This window comes from Natrix helvetica, assembly GCF_964273705.1.
Source record: "Natrix helvetica genome assembly, chromosome: 1".
NCBI classification, from domain to species: Eukaryota; Metazoa; Chordata; class Lepidosauria; order Squamata; family Natricidae; genus Natrix; species Natrix helvetica.
Window position 1 is genome coordinate 210,548,952 of NC_138548.1, and position 26,148 is coordinate 210,575,099.

General features: G+C 42.4%; 1 protein-coding gene across 3 annotated transcripts in view; it reads right to left on the minus strand.

Moving 5' to 3' along the window:
- Positions 1-24,557, minus strand: part of ARHGAP9 (Rho GTPase activating protein 9) — a 49,259-nt gene extending 24,702 nt beyond the window's left edge. The window contains exons 1-6 of one of the 3 annotated variants that reach the window (XM_081969812.1): positions 24,411-24,557; positions 19,110-19,507; positions 16,750-16,982; positions 5,154-5,381; positions 2,193-2,366; positions 816-926 (exon numbers count right to left, since the gene is read on the minus strand). In XM_081969812.1, the coding sequence (XP_081825938.1) occupies positions 816-926; positions 2,193-2,366; positions 5,154-5,381; positions 16,750-16,982; positions 19,110-19,443 (1,080 nt within the window). In that variant the 5' untranslated portion in view covers positions 19,444-19,507; positions 24,411-24,557. Of the gene's footprint in view, positions 1-815; positions 927-2,192; positions 2,367-5,153; positions 5,385-16,749; positions 16,983-19,109; positions 19,508-24,410 lie in introns of all 3 variants that reach the window. The other 2 variants (XM_081969811.1, XM_081969813.1) reach the window with 2 other exon arrangements.
- Between the last annotated feature and the right edge of the window lie 1,591 nt (positions 24,558-26,148).

Consider the following 26,148-nt stretch of genomic DNA (forward strand, 5'->3'; position numbering starts at 1 on the left):
GTTATCCAACATCTTCTTAAAAACTTCCAGTGTTGGAGCATTCACAACTTCTGGAGGCAAGCTGTTCCACTGATTAATTCTTCTAACTGTCAGGAAATTTCTCCTCAGTTCTAAGTTGTTTCTCTCCTTAATTAATTCTCCATCCATTGCTTCTATACACACACACGCACACACACACACACACACACACACACACACAAATATACACACACATATACATACATACATACACACACATATACATATATACATACACATAGTACATAACCCTCATCCCAGGAACGTGAGATGATAGTGCAAATGTCTTCACATCTACAGATAGCCCTCAACTTATGACCACAATTGAGCTCAAAATTTCTGTTTTCTGGTCATACAGAAACATTTGTATGGCCTGATTTTATGACCTTTCTTGCCACAGTTATTAGGTGAATCACTACAGATGTTAAGATAGTAACACGATTGTTAAGTGAATCTGACTTCCCTATTGACTTTGCTTGTCGGAAGGCAGCAAAAAGCAAATATGTGACCCCAGCATACTGCAACCTTCATAAATATGAGTCAGTTGCCAAGGTCATGAATTTTGATCATGTGACCATGGGGATGCTGCAGCGGTCTTAAGTGTGAAAAATGATGATAAGTCGCTTTTTTCAGTGCCGTTGTAACTTTGAACGGTCACTAAACGAACGGTTGTAAGTTGAGGACTACCTGTATTGCATAAGGCAGACTAAATTGATGAGATCCAATATAATCCGGGATGTCTCTGCCTCTAATCAGATTGGCCTTAACCATTATACTCCTGTATAGTTGTAACATACATGCAGTAATTCAGCATTGTCTGTGATGGAGCCATTGGGAGGTGATGGCACCGAATATTCTCCTAACCAGGCGTCGAAGCTATATTGGGAATGGTTCCGCCGATGGTTTCCCTGTATGGAGAAAAAGCAAGACTATCTACCAACCATTTTGGATATCCATTCCTTCCCTGCTGCCAGCAGGCATTGCCAAGGCTGAACCTTAGGCCCAGAGGTGGTATATTCAGCAGGTTCTGACCAGTTCTGGAGAACCAGAAGCAGAAGTTTTGAGTAGTTCGGAGAACCGGTAAATACCACCTCTGGCTGGCCCTGCCTCCACCTATTCTCTGCCTCCTGAGTCTTAGCTGATTGGGAGGAAATGGGGATTTTGCAGTAACCTTCCCCTGGAGTGAAGAGGGAATGGAGATTTTACAATATCCTTCCCCTGCCATGCCCACCAAGCCATGCCCATCAAGCCATGCCATGCCCACCAAGCCACACCCACAGAACTGGTAGTAAAAAAATTCGAATCCCATCACTGCTTAGGCCCAAATCCAAGACTTAACTGGTTGACCAAACTGAGTAGCAGATAGTGAGGTAGCTAATATACGGCACCTTCATGCATTTTCTTCCTTCTTTTTGAAAACACTTTATAAAGGGGTAAGTGGCCAAGTGGTGCCTGTGTGATTACCAAACTGAGTTTGCTAATGTCATGGGCAGAAGGAATAACCTTGAGGAACAAGAGGAAGAGCCACAACCCAAAAAAGACCTAAGTGCAGGGCAGAAATGTAATGTGAGTATCTCAGAAAGGACCTTTCCTAGTTCTTACAAAAGTAAAGGTGGGGTGGGGCGTGGGAGAGGGGGGAGACAAAATATTCAGACTTGCAAGGTTCTATTACTGTAATGTTGTAATAAAAGTACTATTACATTCGAAACTTTGGTTTTGCTAATCTAGTCTACTTGGAAGGGCTGATAGACAGTCCCTCCCTCCCTCCCTCCATCCCCACCTTCTCTCCCTCCCTCTCTTGTGCAGTACACTATATTTAGGTTCAAGGTTGACTCAGCCTCCCATCCTTCCAAGGTGGGTAAAATGAGGAGCCAGATTGTTGGGGGCAATAGGCTGACTCTGTAAACCGCTTAGAGAAGGCTGTAAAGCACTGTGAAGCAGTATATAAGTGCTATTGCTATTTAAAGTACAGGGCTATTAGCTCCAGTGTTTAAAAGTACACACCTACACGCGCTAGGGACTGCTGTGCTGCCCTCTCCTTCATGAGCACCTCTGCTTTCACCCCAGTTGGATCTAGATTAACCCTTCCATTCTGCAAACTTTTTGAGCAAAGGCATCTGTTTTGCCCTCCAAAACCTGCCATCCCCGTCGCTCCCCTCATGGCCGTGCCTTACCTTGTGAGGCAATGTCTCTGGCAACATCAAGGATCTGGTATATCCCAGCTTTTTGTGGAGACTTTGAGCCCCAGGCTGCTCCCCGCTCACTCTGTCTTCTGTTTGGTCCAGGTTGGCTCCTTCAGTAGGATCTGCTGGAGCTGAGAGATCATTTCCCTCTATCTGCACCAAGCTCTGGCAAAACAAAAACACAGAAAAGGGGAGGTGGAGAGGGAGAGAAGAGAGAAAGGACATGAGGCAGGCATGAGCCCAACTGTGGCTACCCTTCCTTGTTCTGGCTCTCCCCAATTTGATCCACAGCCACCTATTTCTTTCAAACGTGGGCCTCAATTCCTTCAATGCTGACCCACAGCTGATGAAGTAGGCAGAGGCTTTAGGTGCACTGGGGACGTGACAAGGGGGATGGGAAGGGGTTTACTGTACAGACTAGCTGGCAACCACATGCCCTCTGTTCTGAAGTAGCCCACAATGATTTCTCATTATAGAAATTTCTCAGGCATCTGGCTGGTGGCCCAAAATGGAATTCTGGCCTAAAGTACCAGAGAGCAATCAAACTCCAAAGGAAGCCTCTAGAAGAGATATATTAGTGGCAAGTGTCTGTCAATAGCTGAGCCATCTCAGGGCTTGATTTACAGACTGGGAATATCCCCCCACCCCAGCGATAATGCTGTCCACTCCAGAACATTCCTCCCAATGGCAGCAATGTTGAATCATTTCGAAGCACAGTACGCAAAGCAAGATATGTGCCTATCATTCTTTCAAGAGTCTAATGCTACCTAGCTGGATTTCTGAATTACAGAACGGAACTGTAACTTCCATACCTAGTTAAGCACCTGTCCTATTTTACATGCAACCCAAAAATGAGTTGACCCCTGTTCTTCACAGTGATAGCCACACACCCACCCACTTTGATAACACCTCCATTCTACAACATAACACTTTTTTCTTTCTTTCCACTCTCCCAACTCCATCAAGAAGTACATTAGCCTGAGAAAATGGTTACAACTGGCTCAGGTTTACTTAATACCCGACTGACGATTTGTTGTTCTCACTGAAATACTTTTAACATGCCAGATTTTAGGCCACTTTTATCACTCTTATACCAGTAGTCTGAGTTCACACATCGATTGGGTTTAGACAAGGTTGAAACATAAACCATCTTTTCCAAACCATCATGACTAAATCAAAGATACTAAGCCATAGCCAAATAAGTGTCTATGGAGATTCTTGAGAATCATAGTTGTCCCAAAAGTGTTTTTTCATGAGGCAACTGGACTTTCTAGTTTTCCTTTGAAGACAGAGCTGGAGAAGCTTCTTGGATGAGAAGCGAAATGTCTTCCAAAAAAAAAACCAGCCCAGTTGCCTCTTGAAAAAGCACTTTTGAGATAGCCAGATAAGCCACACTATTAGCACAATGTATGAACTCTGCTTTAGGAATGCCAATACACCTGAGTTTGATTTTTGAAACATAAATCTCAGCTGTTAAAACTATTTCCATCCTATCAAGTTATAGAGATCTTCAAATAGTATTATTTTCTCCAGGTATCTCTTAGTACATGGTACTCTTAATAATTAGTATAAATATTAGATGTTAATGTTAATTTTAATTTTAATTCATTTTAAATGTATTGTTTCTTTTTTAAAAAAAATCGGTTTGGTCTTTTTGGAAATGGGTTTAATCTTTTTTTTTAACTTTTGTGATGTGTGTTTTTAATGTTGTACGCCGCCCTGAGTCCTTTTGGAGAAGGGCGGCATATAAATCCAAATAAACCTAAACCTAAACCTAGATGTTACTAGCAAATTAATTATTTCAGCATGAATTCTTATATAGTTAAACTACATTGCCCATACAAAAGAAGGAAGTATCAGTAAGCAAGAGGGTTTGGAGAAACACAAAAATAAGGGGGGGGAAAGGCTAAACAATTTCCACTAAAAGTCAGTGTGATTCAGTGGCTATTGGATTAAGATGAGCATATCCAGGTTTACATCTATTCTTAGATATAGAAAAGTCCCTGGGCCATTGAATCCTGCACTACTCATAGAGTTGCTGCTGTGAGGACGAAATGAAAGGAAATCACCCCGGAAGCTGCTTTCCTGCGCTCTCTCGATTAGAGCAAGATATAAATCAAACAAACAAAAAATAAGCAAATAAGGTAGATGAATCCAACTGAAATTATTGCATTCCACAGCCACAGAATATTGATTGCTTCATGGGGATAGAAGGAAATAAAGCAGAAAGAATAGAAAGGTGTATTGGAGAGAGGGAAATTATTGCAAGATTTTGTCCCTCCTATAACTCCTATAATGCTATATGCGCTCAGAGGGGCACAAGGAAGAATTTCTTAATTTTTTTTAACTCTTCAAGCATTTGGAGCAAATGCATCACTAAATGCATTTGACTGGAAGTACAGAGTACAGGAAATCCTTGACTTAGAACTGCAATTGAGCCCACAATTTTGGTTGTAAGTCATGACCATTGTAAAGCAGGTCACCACATGACTGCGTCTGGTTTTACAAACCCTATTTGTGGTGGTGGTTAAGCAAATACAGCAGCCGTTAAGCAAACCCATTATTGACTTGGGGCTTTTTTGGTGGAAACCAGAAGTGAACTCCAGTTTCTGGGGGGAAAATGTTGCAACTTGCAGTCACATTTCCACAGGATGCTGCAAATGGCTATAAGTGGCCAAGCAACCATAATGCAATTGTGAGGCCACAGGGAATCCAAACATTGTAATTCTGAATCTAGGCCATAGTAGCTTTTTTAGGGTCTGACAGAACTTTGAACGGTCACTAAGTGACCGATTGCAAGTCAAGGACTACCTTTACATCAATTCAGTATTTGCCAGCTAAAACACTTGCTGGGTAAAGGCACAAACCAATCAAAAGTAAGGATTGGATTGCTGAGGTTGAGTAGCATGGATGTCCCCGTCCCTCTCCCCCCCAACAATTCCAGCTTCTCACCATCTCTTGGCTCCTCCTGGGTGGCTTCCATGACTTTTCACCTGTTGCAGGCTTATAGTAGTAATTACGCAGGGAGCTGGAGTCTATGTGACGCTCCCAGGATTCCAGCATCTGTAATGGTGGGCTGCGTGGGGTAGGAGGTGTTGTTGGTAACTGCTTCATCTCCTCCAGATTGTAATAAATTGGAGGCTTCTCCCCCGGGAGAGGTGGAGGAGTATCATCCAACATCTGCTAGAAAGAAGCAGGAAATAAATGAGAGTTGGACTTACCCTAACATATTGTTCTCATCACTGGAAAAGGGACCTGGTAGGAAAGGATGAACTCTACCACTTTTATTTAGGACGTGAGGCTTAAGATCTCTTCCTGTCCCGTGGAAGAAGCTTCATTCACTGAGTAACTATCTGTCAGTCTACTTCACAAGGTTGTTGTGAGGAAAAATGGGAGGAAGGAGCACTATGTACACTGCCTGAAGTGCCTGAACAAATGGTGGGATTTAAAAGAAAAACCTCTAACAAATACAGTAAATCAATAAATCCCACTGTGACGACAAGAACTTGCAATTAGTAGGGTATACGGAAAGAGAAGAATAATGTATAGCAATCAGTGCAAGGCAGTAAAGTAATTCTCTTTATGATCCTTGAACCGCTTAGGTACTCTTAATCTTCTCTTTTCCTAAACAAGCAGAGACTGTAGCCTTCTCATTCCTTTTTCTCTTGTTTGCAAATAGACAAGTGATGTGGATGAATAAGAGCTAATCAACAATGGGATTCCAAGTCTTTTCCTACCAGTTATATGAGAGAGTGCTTTGCACGTGTGTGTGAAACACTCAAAGACCGCCCTCGGTGTCAGTGCTTGTGAGCTGAGCTGTTGTTTAGTTCAGCTGAGGCATGGCAATTCGCTCTGCCACCCGAATCAGCTGAGCTAAAAACCAAAGGAATATAGGACAGGGAATGGCGGGGGCTGATGGGCGGGGCCAGCCAGAGGTGGTATTTGCCAGTTTGGTATTTGGTATTTGCCAAATTTCCCCTACCGGTTCGCCAGAACCTGTCCGAACCGGCTGAATACCACTTCAGGAACTAATAGATGGACTTCTCTAAGAGCCAGCAACTGGCTCCCGCTCCTCCCCATAATGGAACCATGTATAATTCTGCTCTGGAAAGAGCTTCATTTTAGGGATGGGAAAATACTTTTCTTGAGTACCTTTTTTTTTAGTGCCTAAGTTTCATAATGGATACACTAGGCAATTCATGCCTCCCGTATCCTTTTCTAGGGGTTGTCACCCAGTGCAATGTACCTCCACATCCACCATCTTCCAGTTCTTCCATCAGCCATCCCGCTGAGGGAATCTTGGGGGCTTGCTCCCCTTGTGGTCTGAGGGGATATGTGAGGGGATTGTGTTGCTTGTCCAACCTCTAGACCAGTTTATTTTATTTTTACTTTAGCGTATGGCAAAACATATTAAAAAACATATCAACATTACATTTTCAATGGGCAAATATGAAACTATTTACTCTGTTTGCAAAATCAAAGGTAGACTGTTTACTGCTTATAGTCAATACATGATGGAGTTGCATATTGAAAATCTCTGAGGTTTCCCGGATATGAGAGCTGTGGTGGTGCAGTGGTTAGAATACCGTATTGCAGGCTAATTCTTCCGACTGCCAGCAGTTCGATCCTTACTGGCTCAAGGTTGACTCAGCTTTCCATCCTTCCGAGGTGAGTAAAATGAGGACCCAGATTGCTGGGGGCAATAGGCTGACTCTGTAAACTGCTTAGAGAAAGCCGTAAAGCACTATGAAGCAGTATATAAATCTATTGTTATTGCTATATGCGCTATTGTTATTACTATTGTTATTGCTATATGCGCTCAGAGGGGCACAAGGAAGAAACCTCCTTGAAGTGTATAGGAATCCTAAACTTGGGCGTCCCCTTGGCGATGACACAAAGTCAGCTAATTCTTCCACAACAGCAGTCAGACAATTATCTGGCTTAAAACAGATCACTATTAAAAAAAACATCATAGGACTTATCATATAGAAGGACTTAATATATAAATGTTTAGGCCAGTGTTTCATCCTTGATGAAGCTTTAAGATATGTGCGCTTCAACTCCCAGAATTCCTTAGCCAGCATGTCAAGTTAGGAATTTTCTGAATTTTTGACATGCCAAGCCTAAAATGTTTCACTATCATAGTCCGAACATGTAGTATTGTGATGGCAAACCTATGGCATGCGTGCCACAGGTAGCACACAAAGCCATATTCGCCAGCACGGCAGCCTTCAGCTCCCAGCTGATTTTCAGCCTTCTGGAGGGCCAGGGGAGGCTGTTTTTACCCTCCCCAGGCTTCCGGAAAGCCTCCGGAGCCTGGGGAGGGTGAAAACTCCCTCCTGCACGGTGTGTGTGTCTGCACGCATGTGCAGGGCTTGGGGGTGTGTGCGTGCATGCACAGATGTGCGGGCATGTGCGTGCATGCGATAGCCCTTGCGCAATTTTGGCACACCTTTAGAAATAGGTTAGCCATCACTGAAGTAGTACTTTCAAGGATGGCCTTGTGACAGCAGAGTTTCTAGCGGCTGTTAATTCCTCTTGCCATCTTGACTGCCTTTCTGGCAGTTTCCGGCTGGCCAATCAGATTTTGCTCTCCCAATGTTCCTCATGAAGAGGAGGAAGAATGCTTTTTTCAATACGTCAGTCAACACCAATGGAGGGTAAGGATTTTCTCAGTGGCCTACACACACACACACACACACACTGAAGCACTGCAGGCAAAATTACAGTCAATGCTACCCCTTTCCACCTCCATACTCTGCAGTCTCTGGAGAGCTAATCAAGCTCTTCCTGCAGTTCCTAGGCTATTTTCCTGGCCCAGCATCATAGCGCTTTCAGGTGTAGCCTCCTGCCAGCATGCCAGTCAAGTATACCACAAAGCACTTCATGCAGGATGGGGAAGAGCCCTGGTTTCGGTCTTCATCACTATTTTCTTTTTATCCCCCGAGATTGAGCCACTGGTTCCTCTCTAGAAAGCAGAGCAGAAGGCTAAAGGAAGAGGCATTTCCTCTAGGGGAAAATAATATGTTTTAAGATCTTTTCTATCAAAACCAGCCCCAGCTATCAAAAAGTGATGTTTACATAATAAAGAGCCAGGCTTCCCCTCTCTGCAGGTTACAAGGAAGGATGAACGATATTTCAGGGATTTGTGAAATTTTAGGGTGGGTCTCATAAGGACAGTGAGCCACCTGAGCTTCAGAATAAATTGAGTAGATTACCTTGGTCATCGAAACATTTGATTATTCAATTGGGAGGGGAGAAAGAAGTCAAAACCGTTAAGAGAATCAGGTTATAATTCTATAATCCTGCTGATCGATTCATCCAAGTTCTAGCCCAGTGATGGCTAACCTTTTTGGCGCCGAGTGCAAAAAGCGTGTCCATGCGCACCAATAATGCAATGCGTGCATGTCCCCCCTGTTTGTGCCCCATCCCTGTGCATGCAAGTGCGAACCCCGCGTATGCCACACCCCGTGCATGCACACATCACCCCCGCACATGCATGTGTGACCCCGCTGCGTGTGACCCACCCCCACGTATATGTGACTCCCCCATGCATCTCCTGCATGCCCCCTGCCCTCCGTGCAGCAGAGCCCTGAATATCAGCTGGCTGGCAGGAGGCGCATACACATGCACGGCGGAACTGAGCTGGGGCGACGGCTTGCATGCCCACAGAGAGGGCTCTGCGTGCCACCTGTGGCACGCATGCCATAGGTTTGCCATCACGGTTCTGGCCTATTTTATTTAGCCCTGTTTTGGGGAGGTTTTTTTAGCTGCCATGGCTGCTTATCGTTTCAATTATTTTTGCGGTTTAGTTGAGAACAGTGCATAACGTTTAAATGAATAAATAAATATGCGGTCCTATATCACAGGTTGGGAATAAAAATTGATGACACCAGATTGGAAAAGATTAGGATTACTGATTTAGAGATCACGTTTGTTCCCTTGGCCACACATAACGTGCGCATGTGTGTATGTCAACAACATTTATGAAATACGTTTATCTCACTGCCTTTGCACTGTCACAGCACAATGTGACAAAAGAGTTAAACATTTACCTTCCACCAGGAGCAATTGCACACTGGAGCCAAACTGATACTTGGTACCTATTGCTTTTAGTTGCATTTTAGAATTGGTACATGCAGTGAAATCACATCAGTTGAGTCAGCATTTTAGATAGTTCTAATTTCCACAAATTGAGACTTCTAATAAAAAAAACTAAGAGCAAGGGCAAGAATAGAATATTTACTCCAATTCCCACAAAATATTAATTTCTCCTCATTTAACCTGTGCGTTAAAAATTAAGCCAGATACTGGGTTTTACAAAGTTTTAGTCTTTGTAAATTGCTGTAAAGTTGTTGGAATTCAGAAAACAAAAACTAAGTAAAAATGTCTAGAATTCAAGGGAATTCTAATACACAGTGAATGATCCACTGCACAGAATAGCTTGTTTTGTGCCATTATGGTCAATTATTGCTTTATATGATAATAATCAGCATCTTTATGTTTTGCCTAAAGAAATTGAAGACACTAATGATGTTAAAAGCCTTTAACCTTGCCATCAGGAAGTAAACAGAGCAAAATAAGTGCCATAGATGTCTTAGGAAGAGATATAGTTGGTTGGAGCCCTTCTCCAAATAGTCACTGGGGTAACTAGAGGGAGGGTCAACAGTGGACACATAGACAAAAGGAGGCAGGGCCTCAATCATTGTGGTCACGCTAGACTTCTAAACCCAAAGATAGCAAAGAGTTACTCCTGTTTAAGAGATTGTCAGGATATAAAAACATAACGAAAGACCTGCTCTTTGCTATTATTTTTGAAACTTTGAATCCCCAGATAACTTTACTGGGAATTGTGGGAACCAAAATCCACTACATCTGGAAGGTACAACCTAAGAGTTGGTTGAGGTACATTGCTAAATTTGGGTCAGGAAGATCTAAATTTGTATCCCCCTGCAGAATGAGGTCCATCATTTTCTCATGTTCTCTGCAGTCTATTAACAAAGTTATTTTGGGGATAGAATCAAGTCACTTTTCAATTATGGAACAGGGACAGATAATTCCAAATAACTATGTAAGAATGAATAAATACCATCCAGAGTCCAATCAGAGTGGAGCAGTTTAAACATTTCATGGATGGATGGATGGATGGATGGATGGATGGATGGATGGATGGATGGATGGATGGAAGGTAGACAGATAAACAAAGATACATAATGACCAAGTTTCCTTCTTGTCTGAATAGGAAAAGCATGGCAGCTGTGAGTCTTTGCTTATGCTGAGCCACAGCTGTTTTACCTCCTGCCCATGTAAACAATTTCTATAAAATCCCACTGACGGATGCATATACTGTAGCTCCAGCCAATTCTTCCCAGCTCCACACAGATCCCCTGCTAATGCCTATCTATCTACACAGTGCCCTCTCCAGCTTAGTCATAGCTGTGGCTCCTTCTGCCTGCTTGTCTATGTTCATTGCTCAAGAGGAAGTTGAAAACGGGTTGCTTCATGGCAGAAGTCTGGAAGAATATTGCTAGCGGTCCAGAGAGTTTCTTCCCCTTCCTCACTTTGTCTCAATTCTGATTATGTCTTCCTCTAAAATCCGCCTTTCAGAGGTGATCCCCCCTCCCTTTATCCTACCTCAAGTCTTGAGGCCTTCAGAAGTTTTCTAGGAAGCACCGATACCCCCACACTCGGGTACTTACTGCCAGCGCCAGCTGTGCGGTTCAGGGGTGTGTGCAGAGGAGCTGGCCCTCCCACTAACTTCGCACACACATCCTGTGTGGGTGGCAGAGGCTACCACCCCTTCCAATCAAGGGAAAGATGAGGAAATTGCGCAAGGTAGCACGGCAGATGTTCAGATAAGCAGCTCTCACCCAAGCATCTAGTGGAATCTTGACAGAAGAAAAAATATGCGCGCAGCAGTTCACAGCAGTCAGAGACCATGAAGAGCATAATATGTCAGGATGGAAGGACTGGAACTTAATGCAGTGAAAGCTTGCTGTTAAACAGCTTTAAAGGGGATATGAGTCAACTTTTCTCAGAAATTTGTCATTCTGGAGCTGTGTCGTAAGGCCTTATGTGAAGCCTTGACTGAGAGTGATTTTTTTTAAAGTTTCACTTAATGTCTACGCTTGTACTGGGGAGGCTTTCAAAATATTCTGCTTTCTTCCTAATCTGGGTTGTATTATGGACAGTCAGATGATTCTGTTCCAACACCCACAAAAATACAGTGGGACTTCTAAATCCTCATGTTGTGCTTTTCAACAATTTCCAGAGTAGAATCTATTTTAGTCTATGCTACCAAAAGGACAGGATCTTGCGCAGAGGTGAGTTCCTACTGGTTCAGCCCAGTTTGGCTGAACCAGTAGCGGTATGCTGGCCTGGGTCGCAGAAGCAGCAAGTGACCCAGGCTGGCCACGTCCCCGAACTGGTTCCCCAGTCGCCACCATCACCATCTTTTTGAACTGCACGCATGCCTGAAGCGCACCCGCGAGCGAAGCGGCAGTAACGCCAGCGAGAGCCCAGCCCTGATCTTGTGATAATTTCAAGACTAACAGACTTTATGACAGCTTATATTCCTATGAGACCACATCAGGAGTGTCCAAACTGTGGGTTGAGACAGGAGCACCTGGGGCGGGAAGTGATCACGGATTTGCACAAGCAAAGTAAAAGGCACTGTCAAAACTCACTCCTGGCTTGGTTCCTCATTTCGCTTGTGTAAATCTGCAGTGGGTGTTTTTTGTAACGCAGAATCCCTCACCTCATCCTAATTCCACAGAAATGCCTTGAATGTTTTATATATCACTTTTCCCTATGTTTTTATTCTTTATTCCATGGGAGGCGGGGGGCGGAGCTCCAGCCGGTGTAGCTGGAGCGTGTTTGCAGTAGTGCCTCCCGATTTTATTTTATTTTATCAATTCTTAGTAGTCCCATTGGATCCTTTTTTATTTAATTAACATTTTTTTGGTGGAGATAACAGTGTAGAACATAATACAAACAAAATCTTTTGTGTCTGCCGAGAATTAAAAAAGCATGGGGAAAAAGAAAGAACCGCCCATGGCACCAGCCCAGGATCTCTCCCTCCAGTGAAGACAGCAAAACAACCAAGAGTTGAGGAGCTCTTTGTTGGGCAAGAGATCTTTATTCCACCCTTTTTAATTAATTAATTTATTAAATTAATCTGCTGCCCATCTTGCCTAAAGGTGACCCTCAGCAGCTTACAATCAACAATTTTAGGTGTTCTGGAGATGGTCTTCCCACTCATTCAAGAACTGAAGGAAAATATTAGGGAGAGACTTCTTTTTAGAGGAGGAGGAGGAGGAGGAGGAGGAGGAGGAGGAGGAGGAGGAGGAGGAGGAGGAGGAAGCATATAACTTCCAGCCAGTCGGAATTCTTACAGCATAGACCCGTGATGACAAACCTATGGCACACGTGCCAGAAGTGGCATGCAGATCCATCTCTCCGGGCATGTGAGCCATTGCCCTTTGCTCTTCCAGGTTCCGGTGCATCAGCCAGCTAATCTTCAAACATGTGAGAGTGCCAGAAACTGGGAGAGCAGCCGCCTGGTGCACATGAATGCACCAGGAAGATGATCTTCCAGTTTTTGGCGCACATTCATGTGCGAAGACCAACTGGCCGGTGCACATGCACGCTACGAAAACCAGAAGATCATCTTCCCAGCACGCACATGCACACCGCTCGGCAGCTGTTTTGGTTTCCAGCACGGCCAGCTGGTCTTTGTGCATGCATGCATGCCAGAAACCAGAAGACCAAGTGGCCGGTGAACATGTTCATGCCGCAAACTAGAAGATCATTTTACCGGCGCGCACTTGCACACCAGGCGGTGGCTGTTCTGGTTTCCGGCACATGGGTGCTCCCATTTTGTCACTCGGTGCTGAAAAGATTCGCCAACCCTGGCATAGACCCTTGACCCAAGGATAAGAATTTAAGACTAGCCCTGCTGGACCAGACCAAGATCCATCTTAATCCAGGATTTTTGTTCCCTAGAGTAACCAACCAAGGTGCCATTCAGAAACATATCCATCTCCACCATTGCTCCCTTGGAACTACTGGATTGATGGCAGATTACAACTTCTCCCCCCTTGCTCTCTGCTCTCAATCCATTCACCTTTTTGTTATCACGTTGATGTATTTTCATAGAGTTCTTTTTCATGTTTCCTTTCATTGTTCTACTACTTTACGTCTGTTGTTTTCATCTCTTCCTTTTTATTGTTGTAAGCTACCTAGAGTAGCCCCAAGGCAATATAGATGGCAAAAAAATTAACAAATAAAGTAAATAAACAACGGATACTTGGACATATGCTGGAACAAGAATTCTAGGAAGAAGCCAAGGGACGTCAGTCAAATGATTTTAGGAACACCTAATATAAAAACCAGCTTCTATAGCTCTGAGGGTGAAGCCAATGTTTGCTTCTGCTCACTTGCAGCATTTTTACCCAGGACAGTGATGACAAACCTTTTTCGCCTCGGGTGTGAAAAGCCCACCCCCATAATTTAATGCCCCCTGCGCATGTGTGTGTGACACCCTCTCCCCCCCCCCCGCTGCCACGTGCATGTGGGCATGGCTTTCTTGGAGCCTGGAGAGGGTGAAAAAACAGCCCAACACGCAAACCGGAAGTTTGCGGGAACAAACTTCCGGGTTGCCCGTTGGGCCATTTTTCACCCTCTGGAGGCTTCAGGAGGCTTACGCATTGGGCGGTTGTTCGCCGGCAAAAAATAGCCGAAAATCAAGGCTAAAAATCAGTTGGCCAGCGTGCATACGTGCTGGAGCTGACAGGGCAATGCCTCATGTGCCCTCAGAAATGGCTCCACATGCAATCTATGCTATTTCTATTGTTATTATAATGTCCCTAAGAAAGACAAATTACACAGATTAATTGCAAGAGGCTCAGCATACTTAAGCCAGCATCATACTTCATGACATAATAGGCAGTAGAATTCATTAGTAAAGCTGTAGGATCGTCAGGCAATTAATTAGATAAATTTTAACAGGTTTATGGAAAAGTAACTTAATAGGAAGTCCACATTCAGAGAGATAGCAGATGCCTAAATATTAGACCCTGAATTTTGATGTCCAGAGAAAGGCTCTCTCACACTGCTGGATAGCTCCCGAAACTATTAGAATGTGCAAACGGAAACATAAAGGCATGAAATTGCTCATACTATGTCAAGAGTGAATAGAAGGTAGATTGAAATGTGAAATGCGTTTTCAGGATGCTCTACTGTAGATCAGCAAGATCGTGTGATTTTCAGCACAAAAGCAACAACATGGACAGTTTTCTTTCTAAAATTAGATGAATGACTGAAACCCAGAAATGAATAGGTTACAAAAAGATAGAATTCAAGTTCTGAAAATTTAGGCTTATGTCCAAGGGCATTCCGATGGCAACCTTGTGTCTGTAGGTACCAATGCGCCTCCAACAATTCCCCTGAGGCTGTCTTGGTTCTTTGAGTCACTCTGACCACTGTTTTTATAAAAGCATTTATTATTGAATGGAAGGGTAGGATGGCGTAAGGCAAAGTGCTGGATCCAATATAATATTTTTATACAAGAATGCTCAGTGGCACACATAAGCCTCTAGGCAATCTCAGGAGTTTAAAATGGTGGGTGGCTGTGGCCCAATGCTTTGTTTAGAACTGATCTCAGCTGCCGTGAGGAATAAGGTAAGAATGGGTAAATAAAGAAGCATCTGGAGTAACATGACCTAAACTTTCCGGCTTTGCAGATCAGTGGGGAGGGGGAAGAGGATGGTTCCACATGAGTGGCATGTGAGCACATGTGTACACATGTGCTCACCCTCCACTTCTGCAGCCTGGTTCCGAATGGGCCGTGGTATTGTGACCTGCCAGCAGCCAATGGAGCTGGCAGCAGATTCGGACAGTGAGTAGGTTGGGGAGGAACATGGGCCACTCTTGGAGTCTGGGGAAGGCTCTGATGAGGGCTCTGTGTTTGAGGCAGAGAGGGGACCAGAGCAGTATACCAGTTATCAGCTCTTGTCAGAGTCAGACAGCAGTGAGGCAAATGGAGCCTGTTCCCAGTGTGTGGATGCGCAGAATTGCCAGACGAAGGGAACAGCTAAAGGACAGGGGCCAACTTGGGAGTAAGGCCAATCGATGAATGGCCCCTCCCAGAGGAAATAAAAGAGGAGTGAAAGGGGAGTGGAGTTTGCAGGAGACAATTAGTTCGCTTAATTTGTGAGTCTCTGAGACTCCTTGCCAAGTTCTGCAGATATCGCCCTGTCAGCTCTCCAAGCCAGATAAGGTCTGTGACTGTAAATCCTTCTTTGAAAGACTTTGCCGGCTGTGAATGAGAAGAATTCACTGCAAATTAATACAAGGGTTTTTTGCCGGGAGAAGGAGTTTGCTGCATGCTCTTGGGAAGTCTCAGTCAGAACACATGGCCCAGTACTGGGCCATGGCCCAGAGATTGGGAATCCTGATCTGGAGGATTCAGAAAGTACTTTCTCTGCTGCCTATGTCCACCAGGACTGTTCTTCTGTGACTATGCAAACCACCATCCCAAACAGATTGTGACCACAAGCCATAAAACATTCTCTACATTCCAGGTTTAACTCCACATATGGATCAAAACTCCTTTGACACTATTTGGTTGCAATTTTTTAAAAAATAGAAAAAACTTTGATAAGCAAGCAGGCTTTAACTGCCAGTTGGATTGCTGGATGGTTTTTTTTTTTTTTTGTTCTTATGCATTTTTGTTGGATCTGAATACTTTTTTTAAAAGTTACATTATAATATTAGAACATTATATTAATTAATATTTTTTTTTGCTGTTCACCTCTTGGGATAGTTATATCCCAAAGAATCTATCAAGGCTGGAATCACATTATTGTATATTGTATGTGTCTAAATACCAACTGTGTCATGATAATAGCAATAGCACTTAGGCTTACCATATTTTTTGAAGTATAAGACACACCCTTTTCCCTCCAAAAAGAGGGTGAAAATCTGGCTGTGCCTTATACACTGAATACAGTATTTGTGGCCTCCTGAAACACCACCCCCTTTGCAAAAATGGCCATGCATAGCCTTTAGGAGGCTTCCAGGGTGCTCCTGGGGGCTGGGAAAGGCAAAAATGAGTGTAAACGGGCCATTTTTTTGCTTGTTTTTGCCCCCCCCAGCCCCCAGGAGTACTCTGGAAGCCTCCTAAAGTCTATGCATGCCCCATTTTTTTTGACAAAAAATCCTGGGCCATTTTTGTGAAAAACAGGCCATTTGGGGGAGGTCTGAAGAGTGGAAAAACTTTTTTTTTAATTTGCCTCTTCAAAATCTTGGTGCGTCTTATACTCCAAAAAATACATTATATTCCACTTCACAGTGCTTTACAGTCCTCTCTAGTGTTGAAAGTGCTGTTTGGTTTTATCTTAGCTGCTTTAATATTATCTTGTTATGATGGTTTTATTTTATTTTTATTCTATGTTAGTTGCCCAGAGTTATGCTTGCAATGGGCAGCTGTATAAATCGAACACATAAACAAATAAATGAGAAAAGTACTATAAAAGGTTGAACTCACCTTATAGTATCTCTCACTTCTTGCTAGCTCTTCCTCAGAACTTTGCCACAACTTTGTGCTTTTGCATTTCATCTGAGTCAGGGCACTGAGGCTGTGACGCCTACCCAGAGACAGCCGACTGATTCTCATTTTGGCAGAAAGGTGGTTGCGGCAGGACAATAGATCTGTATGGGGAAATGATGGGAATGGCTGCACCCAAAGATCCTCCAGGGAATGAGACATTTCCAAGCATGCTGAAAGGAAGAAAAGTAGAATCAGCAAGGATAATTCTGGCTTTTCCTCACACATTCCATGTCCAGTGAAGCTTTTGGTTCAACAAGGGTAGATCCAAATTAAGGATCGTGAGGAAAATTAATTTTCTGATCATGAGGAAAATTACTTTTGGTTTTTGCCTACTGTTGTTTTAATTTTATATTGACTCCTACTACTGGGAATGTCTGCAATGAAAAGTAAAGAGAGATTCTGGGTCTGGAATAATACCTGACATCTGGGGGCTACATCCAAGGTGTATGGCAGCGTTGCAAATATAGCTAAAGGTAAAGGTTCATGTGGCACATAAGTGCTAGCCGTTCCCGATTCCAGGGGGCGGTGTTCATCTCCGTTTCAAAGTTAAAGAGCCAGCGCTGTCCGAAGACGTCTTCATGGTCATGTGGCCGGCATGACTAAACACTGAAGGTGCACGGAACACTGTTACCTTCCCACCAAAGCTGGTTCCTATTTTTTCTACTTGCATTTTTACATGCTTTTGAACTGCTAGATTGGCAGAAGCTGGGACAAGTAACGGGAGCTCATTCCGTTATGCAGAGCTAGGGATTCGAACCACCAAACTGCCAACCTTCCAATCTACAAGCTCAGCATCTTGGCCACTGCATCCCTTTTAGCAAATATAGCTAGCCATAGCCTTTTCCTATAATGGCTCTTTTACTTTCCAGTCCATCCGATAGTCATAGTCAAAATCCAAGTGTGAACTAAGCCGCACCAGGCTTGACTTTCAAGTTCAGGAAAGGCTGGTCAAGTCTTTTTGAGACTTCCAGTGGAAACAGAATATGAAACCTCTTCTCTGCTTAGAGCTGCTTAGATCTCCATCATAGCCCTTGAAGCAATCTCTTTCTGTTTCTAAGCTCCCGAGGGTCCAGCTCATTGACATAGGTTTGCTGCTTCTGACTTTTCAATATCAGCAGGAATCTTTGGGAATCAGTGGCACTATGAAATTTTAAAGATGTTTGGTCCTTTTCTTCTAACTCCCCCTCTCAATTGTCAGTTTTTTTAAACCAAGAGTCTTTCTATTTATTATCTCTTTGTCACTGTCACTACTGACTAAGTGCTATGGGCCGGCCACCATCTTTATTGGTCTACTTTCCCATCAAATAGTGTCCTGGACCAATCACACAGCACTACTGTCAGGGGTATAATGACACAGTATTTAGCTTCATAAATATTCATACAAAGGGTGGACATTTTTTTTAGGACTGGGGACAATAGATCTCTTTTGAGAGGGAGGCATACTGAGTGTCTTGGGAAAATAAGTGAAGTTGTTACACAGATGGGCAACTCTACAATTTTCTATTTTCCTAGGTTGGGGGGTAGGAATGTAATTTCCCCCCCTTTATTTTTAGAAATTGTGTTAACCAGGGCTAACCAAATTTCCAAAAGGAAAAATACACTAAGGCTACCAGATCTTGGCTTCAAAAATATATACAACCACTAGATGGCAATAGACATGTCCACAAAATTATAACTCTTTGCTGCCATCTGGTGCTGTTTCAGTTTCTCGCAGTTCAAGCATGCTTGTTCACTTGTGGGTATCTAAGTTGCAGTGAGTGACAAATACTGGCCATTTTCTATGCTATACCTGACTGATTTGGAGCGGTATCGCATTTTTCCTCTGAAACAGGATGTCTGATCCCCTAAAAATACACTGCATTTTTTGTATGTAATGTTTCCATCTCAAAATTATGGGAATGTTCCAGGGGTGGGTTGCTACTGCTGGTTCAGCATGCAAATGCTCCTCGCACGTGCGCATTTACACCTAAAAAGGTGAGCGCATGCGCAGAATGTAAGAAAAGGGGGAGGGGAGAATTACATTTCTGTAACGGAGATTGTTCTGTGCATGCGCAGAAGCAAAAACAATGATGGCACTGCTGACAATAGAACTGCTTTGGGTGCGAGGGCGGCCAAATTACTATCTACTCTGTCGAACCAATCCGAACTGGTAGGAACCCACCTCTGGAATGTCCATCCAATGTTCAGCTATTGTGGTGGTGGAAACTCCAGAGATAGAATAAAGTTTCTTGAGAGTTCCAACTCTCTGAAGTTGCCCAGCTGTGGTTTAATCCCTTGAACTTCAAAAAACAACTCACCTGGACCTTCACCCTTTTCTGAAAGGATGCCAGGATGCAAGAAGCCATTTTGCTGTAGTTCATCATAGGTCACTTCAGCCACATAGGATGCTGGGACAAAGATGGGCCTCTTCTGCTTGGGCTGGCCGAACCGCTTCACCTGCCACCAATCTTCATTGGCCTTGTGCATAAGGTGGAAGATCTCCCCTTCCTCAATGGTCACCTGTCTCCCATCTTCAGATTTGTACTGATAATCATAGAGAGCCTGCAGCAGCACACTGCCTGGAGAATCCAGAGAAGATTCGCTCTGGTGGTGATTGAACCCATCCAAGAACCGCCTCTGACTTGAAAACATCTTGCCAAGTCAGGTTGATCCAAAAAAGCCAGCAATTCTGGACCTCAGCATGCTAACCTTTCACCTGTGATGAAAATAATTGCAGCACTAATATTAGATGTGAAAATGTAACTGATGTACAGTGCCAGTTAACTAAATGCCTTAGATTGTGACTTGTTAGGTCTGAGGATATTATTTGAAATTTTGTAAATTGTGGATTATTTAGTAGGTAAAACACTGTAAATTTGGACTACTAAAAATAAGAAGCGTACTGAAAGAGTAAAATTTTCCTCTATAGTTCAATGTAATATCTTGTGATGGTAACTCAAAAAATAGCTGATGAATCTCATTTTCCCAGGAAGAAAAAGGATAAAAAACCTTAGTTAAGTACGGATAGTCCTTGACTTATGACCACAATTGAGCCCAAAATGTATGTTGCTATGTGAGAAACTTGTTAAGTGAGTTTTGCCCCATTTTATGACTTTTTTGCCACATTTGTTAAATGAATCACTGCACTTGTTAAATTAGTCACACCGTTGTTAAGTGAATCTGGCTTCCCCATTGACTTTGCTTATCAGAAGAGTGCAAAAGGTGATCACATGACCCTGGGACACAGCAACAGTCATAAACATGAATCAGTTACCAAGCATCTGGGATTTTGATCACGTGACCAATGCTTCAAGGGTCATAAATGTGGGAAACAGTCATGTCACTATATTCAGTGCTGTGGTAATTTGAACAGTCCACTAAATGAACTGTTGTAAGTCGAGGACTACATGAATTGATTAAAAACAAGCAGACTGACTTTCTTGATGTATTGCTATAAAAATAATTTATAGCTGTGGTAGCGTCAGTTTGAGTTAGTGATTAAGGTGCTGGTTGGAAACCAGGATACTGGGAGTTCTAGGCCTCTGAGGCATGAAAACTGAGTGATTTGGGGCCAATCATTCTCAGACTGACCCATCTTACAGAGTTGGGGTTCGGGTGAAGTTTTATGAGGGTGAAGAATAAACCATCAGGCATTTGGCATATTTTTAATGAAACAGAAAATTAACGGTGCAGAAAATGCTAGACTATGAAAGGAAAATAATACTCAGAAGAAAGTAGAACCAGAAAGAGGTAGTAGTTCTATAAACAAGAAGGGAGTAGCTACATCTACCTTCAGCCCCAAAAGTACTTCCAACTATTGGACTCTTTTCTCAGACATTACATGTCAATATTTCTGTATCCATGGACCAAGCCAAGTCACAAATGACTTTTCAGGAGAGCCATCAGGTTAGGAAAACAATCACAGTGTGTTTTTTTAACCTGTGGGTTAGTTCTTTTCTCTCCCACTTCTGAAGAATCTAAATCACCAGAAGCACCCAAGTAGCTGTTGCAACAGGAAGTAACAATGCGCTTGCATCTTCTTGCAGAGAATGAACGCACAGTCATATTAAGCAGAAATTGTTCCCGGTGGAATTTGCTTGTCAGAATCAGCTAGGAGAAAAACTGCCTTCACCAGCCCCCTGGGACTCCCTAATCTTGTTCTTGAAAGCATCTCTCACAGTGTTTTTGCCCTCCAAGGCAAAGCTTATGCTGACAAAGAAATTACCCTCATCGCAGCAGATTTTCTTCAGAACCAAGGACGACCAACTTTGTAAAGATCACTCTATCCTCGGTATGCGGGGCCTTTCCACATACGAATGACTAGCTTTTCTGATCAAGAAATGATAGGGATTTCACACTTACAGAAACAAGAACTCATATGATATATGGGGACGCCGCATTGAAAAGAGCTTATATAACAATCAGTTGGGAATAAGAGTGCTGTAGAAATAAAATGAGAAACAAATATTTAAAATAAAAATAACTAAATGAATACTCATTCTATAAAATGTTTTGGACCAGAGGAGGAGGAGGAGGAAGAGGGAGGAGGAGAAGGATAAGAAGGAGAAGGAGAAGGAGAAGAAAGCTGGTGTGATGAGCTAGCCAAGCTGAACTTTGCTGTCATTATTTCTGTGCCTTTAGATTATTGTCCCAAAGTTCCAACTCTAGCTATACCATTAAAGGGACAGGTTGAAAAAGCCAAGAAGCTTCAAATTACTGTCTACTGTGGTGGCATTGGCTTGGCTTCCAGGACGTGGTAATCTTGGCCAGTTACTGAAAGCGGATGTAAGACAGAATTCAAAGGTGATAGTGTAGCTAGTTACCCTTATGTCACTTCTCAAAAGAAACATGTCTTTCTTGTTGCATTAAAAAGTGCAGGAGAAAAAAAGACGGGATCTAACAAATTACATATATATGGGTTCCATGTTTGAAAGCAAAAGTATTAGAACTCTTGAGCTTTCACTTCAACATTTTTCCTAAATATTTTTTTTTCAATCAGTGCACAGCTTTGTCTCCTTCTTCTCTAGTCCCGATTGTCATTAGGGAGATGCAACACAAGACCATGCTGGCAGACGTCAGGTCTGACAGCTAGATTGAAATGTCCTTTAATGCCTCACTACCCCCCACCCCACCCCCCAAGTTGTCCTGAGACATGTTGGGAACTTCAAATGATGATCTCTCTTCTTCCAACACTTCTCCCTGCAATAAACAATACTTATTCATCTGGATTGAGAAGCTCAGGATAGAGTGAGTCCCACTCTCAACAACACCATTGATCAACACCACTGTAACATGCTTTACCTGGGTCTGTCTTTGAAGATGTCCCAGGAACTGCAATCCATACAAAATGCCACAGTCAGAATGTCTACAGTGAAAGCAGCTACTTCACCATGTTAACTCTCTAAATGCCCCAATGGTTACCAATAGGTGTGAGCGCCATATTCTAGGTCTTCTAAGCTATCAAACAATTCTTTCCAAGCTGATGCCCCGAGATACTTTGACTACAAATCCCACTGTCTCAGACAAATACAAACGATAGTTGTATCTTGATGCTCCTGAGTGCTATTGAACTCTCTGTGTATATGCAGCTTGGGAGAAAATTGATTGAAAACATGCAGGGCCAGATGGAAGGACAAAACAATATTTAAGTATAGCTAGGTATTCTGACTTCAGATGAAAGCTTCCTGTTTATAAATTGTAGCCTTTTATTGTTTCCTGTTAAGCAGAATAGAGTCTCAACAGAAAAGTGGCCTATTCATCACCACTTGAAGAATGACTCAAAATTGTCTTTTAGGGCCAGTTTCTGTTGAGTTTAAATGCTTTTTAAAAAGATTTCTTGCCATTTTTAAACGATTTATACAATTGATTTATATGGCCACCTATCTCTCAAGGGTGATTCAGGAGGCTTGCAGCATTTAAAAACACACAAACCATAAAACATAGCATCAGATGCAGCAGCCGAGGAATCGGACCAGTCTAGAAGGAACAATAAACCCAGAATGGGCTCCTGTTAAGACTCCCTTCCCATAGATAACATCCATAGGAAAAGGCCGTTCCTAAAGTCCAGCAGAATTGGGCTAATCTAATCTTTGGAGCAACAGTATTCCATAAGACAGGAACAATAATGTAAGAAACTTCCAGGTCCTGCAAGAAGCCACTATATTATATACTTGCATGGCAAGGAGATATATTGAAAAAGGTCTAGTAGTAAAGAGAGCCAGTTTAGTGTTGTGGTTCAGGTGCTAGCTGAGAACTAGGAGACTGTGAGTTCTAGTCCCATCTTAGGAACAAAAGCCAATTGGGTTTCAGTTACTTGATTTGAAGACTGGTTTTATCCATCCAATTGCTTTCCAGTTCTTCTATCCCTTATCATATATTTGCATGCACATCTCAGAAACAGTGCATTCACACATCACATTAAAAAAAAAACCCAGACATGCTATGTTATGATTTCCTTTGTTGGGTCAATAGTATTGTGTATACTTGTTAATCACCCTTATACCTTTGGGTACATATATGGGTTTAACTGCTGATGAACTATACATAAGCCACAGTGGAAGTCTTTTTTTTAACAGAAAAGTAACACTGCTGTACACTATTTTTAACTAACTGCACACTGCAGTTATTTTTAATTGTATATAGCATAGCATAGCATAGCATAGCATAGCATAGCATAGAATTCTTTTTTGACCAAGTGTGATTGGACACACAAGGAATTTGTCTTTGGTGCATATGCTCTCAGTGTACATAAAAAGACAAGATACATTTGTCAAGAATCATAAGGTACAACACTTAATGATAGTCATAGGGTACAAATAAGCAACCAGGAACCAATCAATATAAATATAAATAGTAAGGATATAAGCAACAAGGTACAGTCATGCAGTCATAAGTGGAATAGGAATGATGAGAAGACTAATAGTAATGCAGCCTTAGTGAATAGTTTGACAGTGGTGAGGGAATTATTTGTTTAGCAGAGTGATGGCGTTCAGATATACAGATACGGAACCGATTCTCCAGTTCTAGAAACTGTGAAAAGGATTTGGCCCATTTCTGTTTGTAGGGGTTATGCGACAAGTAGAAGATCTGCTTGAAAAAACATGTGAAAGAAGAATCAGAGCTGCAGTCCCAGCCAATCATGAATATTTCAAGATAGAGTCCAGCTTTCAAAATGGAAACTAAGCCACTGACAGTTAAGGTGGCCTTAAATTTGAGGAAGACTGTCCTGCATCAATGAATCTACAATAGATAAATCTTCTTCTACAGCTCTTTGGGAATGTTAGCTGACCCCAGTACTCATGAGAAAATATGCCTTTGAAAACACTAATCATGGAAATGTTCCCTTGTTGGGGGGGAACTTCACCTAGAAATAAGAAAGAATGCAAACTCCTTATTTTTTCTGCATTTCTTCCCATATCAGAGTACTGCATTCAGTACTGGTTCAGAAGTCGTCCCCCTCCCGCGCCACTACTTGCCCACCAAAAATGGGAAACCTCATTCCCTAGCCAGTAAGACAGAAAAAATGGAGTACAATTTCAATTCACAATCCAGAGAAAATAAAATAAGACTGTAGCCCTACTATAATAAACTTCTCATTATCCCATAACAGTTACGTTTACCTGAGCCCATCACACAATGAGACAGATGACTATCCTGGAATAACAGCTTGTTATTTCAGTCTTGGACCCATTCCGTAGTCATTCTTTTCATCTTTCACAGAAATGGAGGGAGAATGGAGAGGTATTTCCCTTCTTTAAAAGTCTTTAGTGTACGAAACATAGGTACCACACACATCCGCCTTCAGAGGTGAATAGTTTCCTGTGGGCTGCTGCGCTGCTTATGTGCACCACAAAGCAGGAAGGAGGCTCCATTTCTGAGTTGCAAACAGAGAAACTGTCCTATTGTAACGTTTGTGCATATAAAACATATATAGCCTTGCAACAAGTGTGATCTCATTTAGATCAAGAAGACAGCAGTTTCAATCCTAGGCACAGCAGTAACGGCTACCATAATGAGAGAAGGTTATATCTAAGTAAACCCAAGATTACCAGTATATGACATGGTTGCAATTTATGCATACTGCCTTAGGTGTTCTGCTTCAAACTTATTTTTAACTGAAGGTGCTTCTAACCAGATGGATCACAGAACATACACCTTAGCTTGCTTGCCAGTCACTCAATTATCACTTCTTGGTGTTAACCAAATTATTTCACTTCTCAAAAAAAGCTACTTTTATTCATTGTTTTCTCCCCACTGCTAAGATTCCCCTCTTGAAGCATCACCCTACACTTGTATGGCTTCCTGACTTTCTATGACAGGGGTATCAAACTCGCAGCCCTTGGGCCGGATGTGTTACGTGCTGGCAACACCCACCCTTGTTTTAGCAAAGGGGGGGAATTGCGATACGTCACAAGTTTGACACCCCTGTTCCATGAGGTAGTCTAAAAAATTAAAAACTGACCATATTACTTTTTAAAGAGGAGGAACGTAGTCCTCATATAAAAGTACTATAAAACACTATCAGGTATTTGTTTTCTTTTAAAAATGTTTAGGCTGCCTTTAATACAAAATACAAAGGCTCAATGGCTCAATGGCTAATACACTCAGCTTGTTGATCAGAAAGTCAGCAGTTCGAATCCCTAGCGCCGCGTAACAGAGTGCGCTCCCGTTATTTGTCCCAACTTCTACCAACCTAGCAGTTCGAAAGCATGTAAAAATGCAAGTAGAAAATTAGGAACCACTTTTGGTGGGTAGTATTCCATGTGCCTTCGGCGTTTAGTCATACCGACCACATGACCAGGGAGACGTCTTCGGACAGTGCTGACTCTTCGGCTCTGAAATGGAGATGAGCACCACCCCCTAGAGTCGGGAACAACTAGTACATATATGCAAGGGGAACCTTTACTTTTACCTAATACAAAAGCTCTTCCAAGATACATTATATCACTGTTATCTATCTATCTATTTATAAATAGATATAAGTCCACAATAGACATAAGATTGTAAATTTAAACTTGAATCTCTGTTAATTTTTGTATTTAATGTACAGTAAGTTCCTTTTGATATCACTGTGCACTAGGTTTATTACATTCACATACATACTGGCCTACTAATAGAATAGACTTCCATCTACAAGGTTCCTCTACCATTATTATGATTATATTTATTTATCTAAAAAATGATGTTTAAGGTGTTATATCACTAAGGTCAAATATATCCTCAGCCATAGAAGTTTATTGATAACTTTGAATTCCTAAATGCAAAATGGGATAAAAATCTAATAAATAAACTTGCAGTCCAATAATGCCTGTTTGACCTCTTTAGAGATTAAGAAACAATTGATATACAGATATTGCA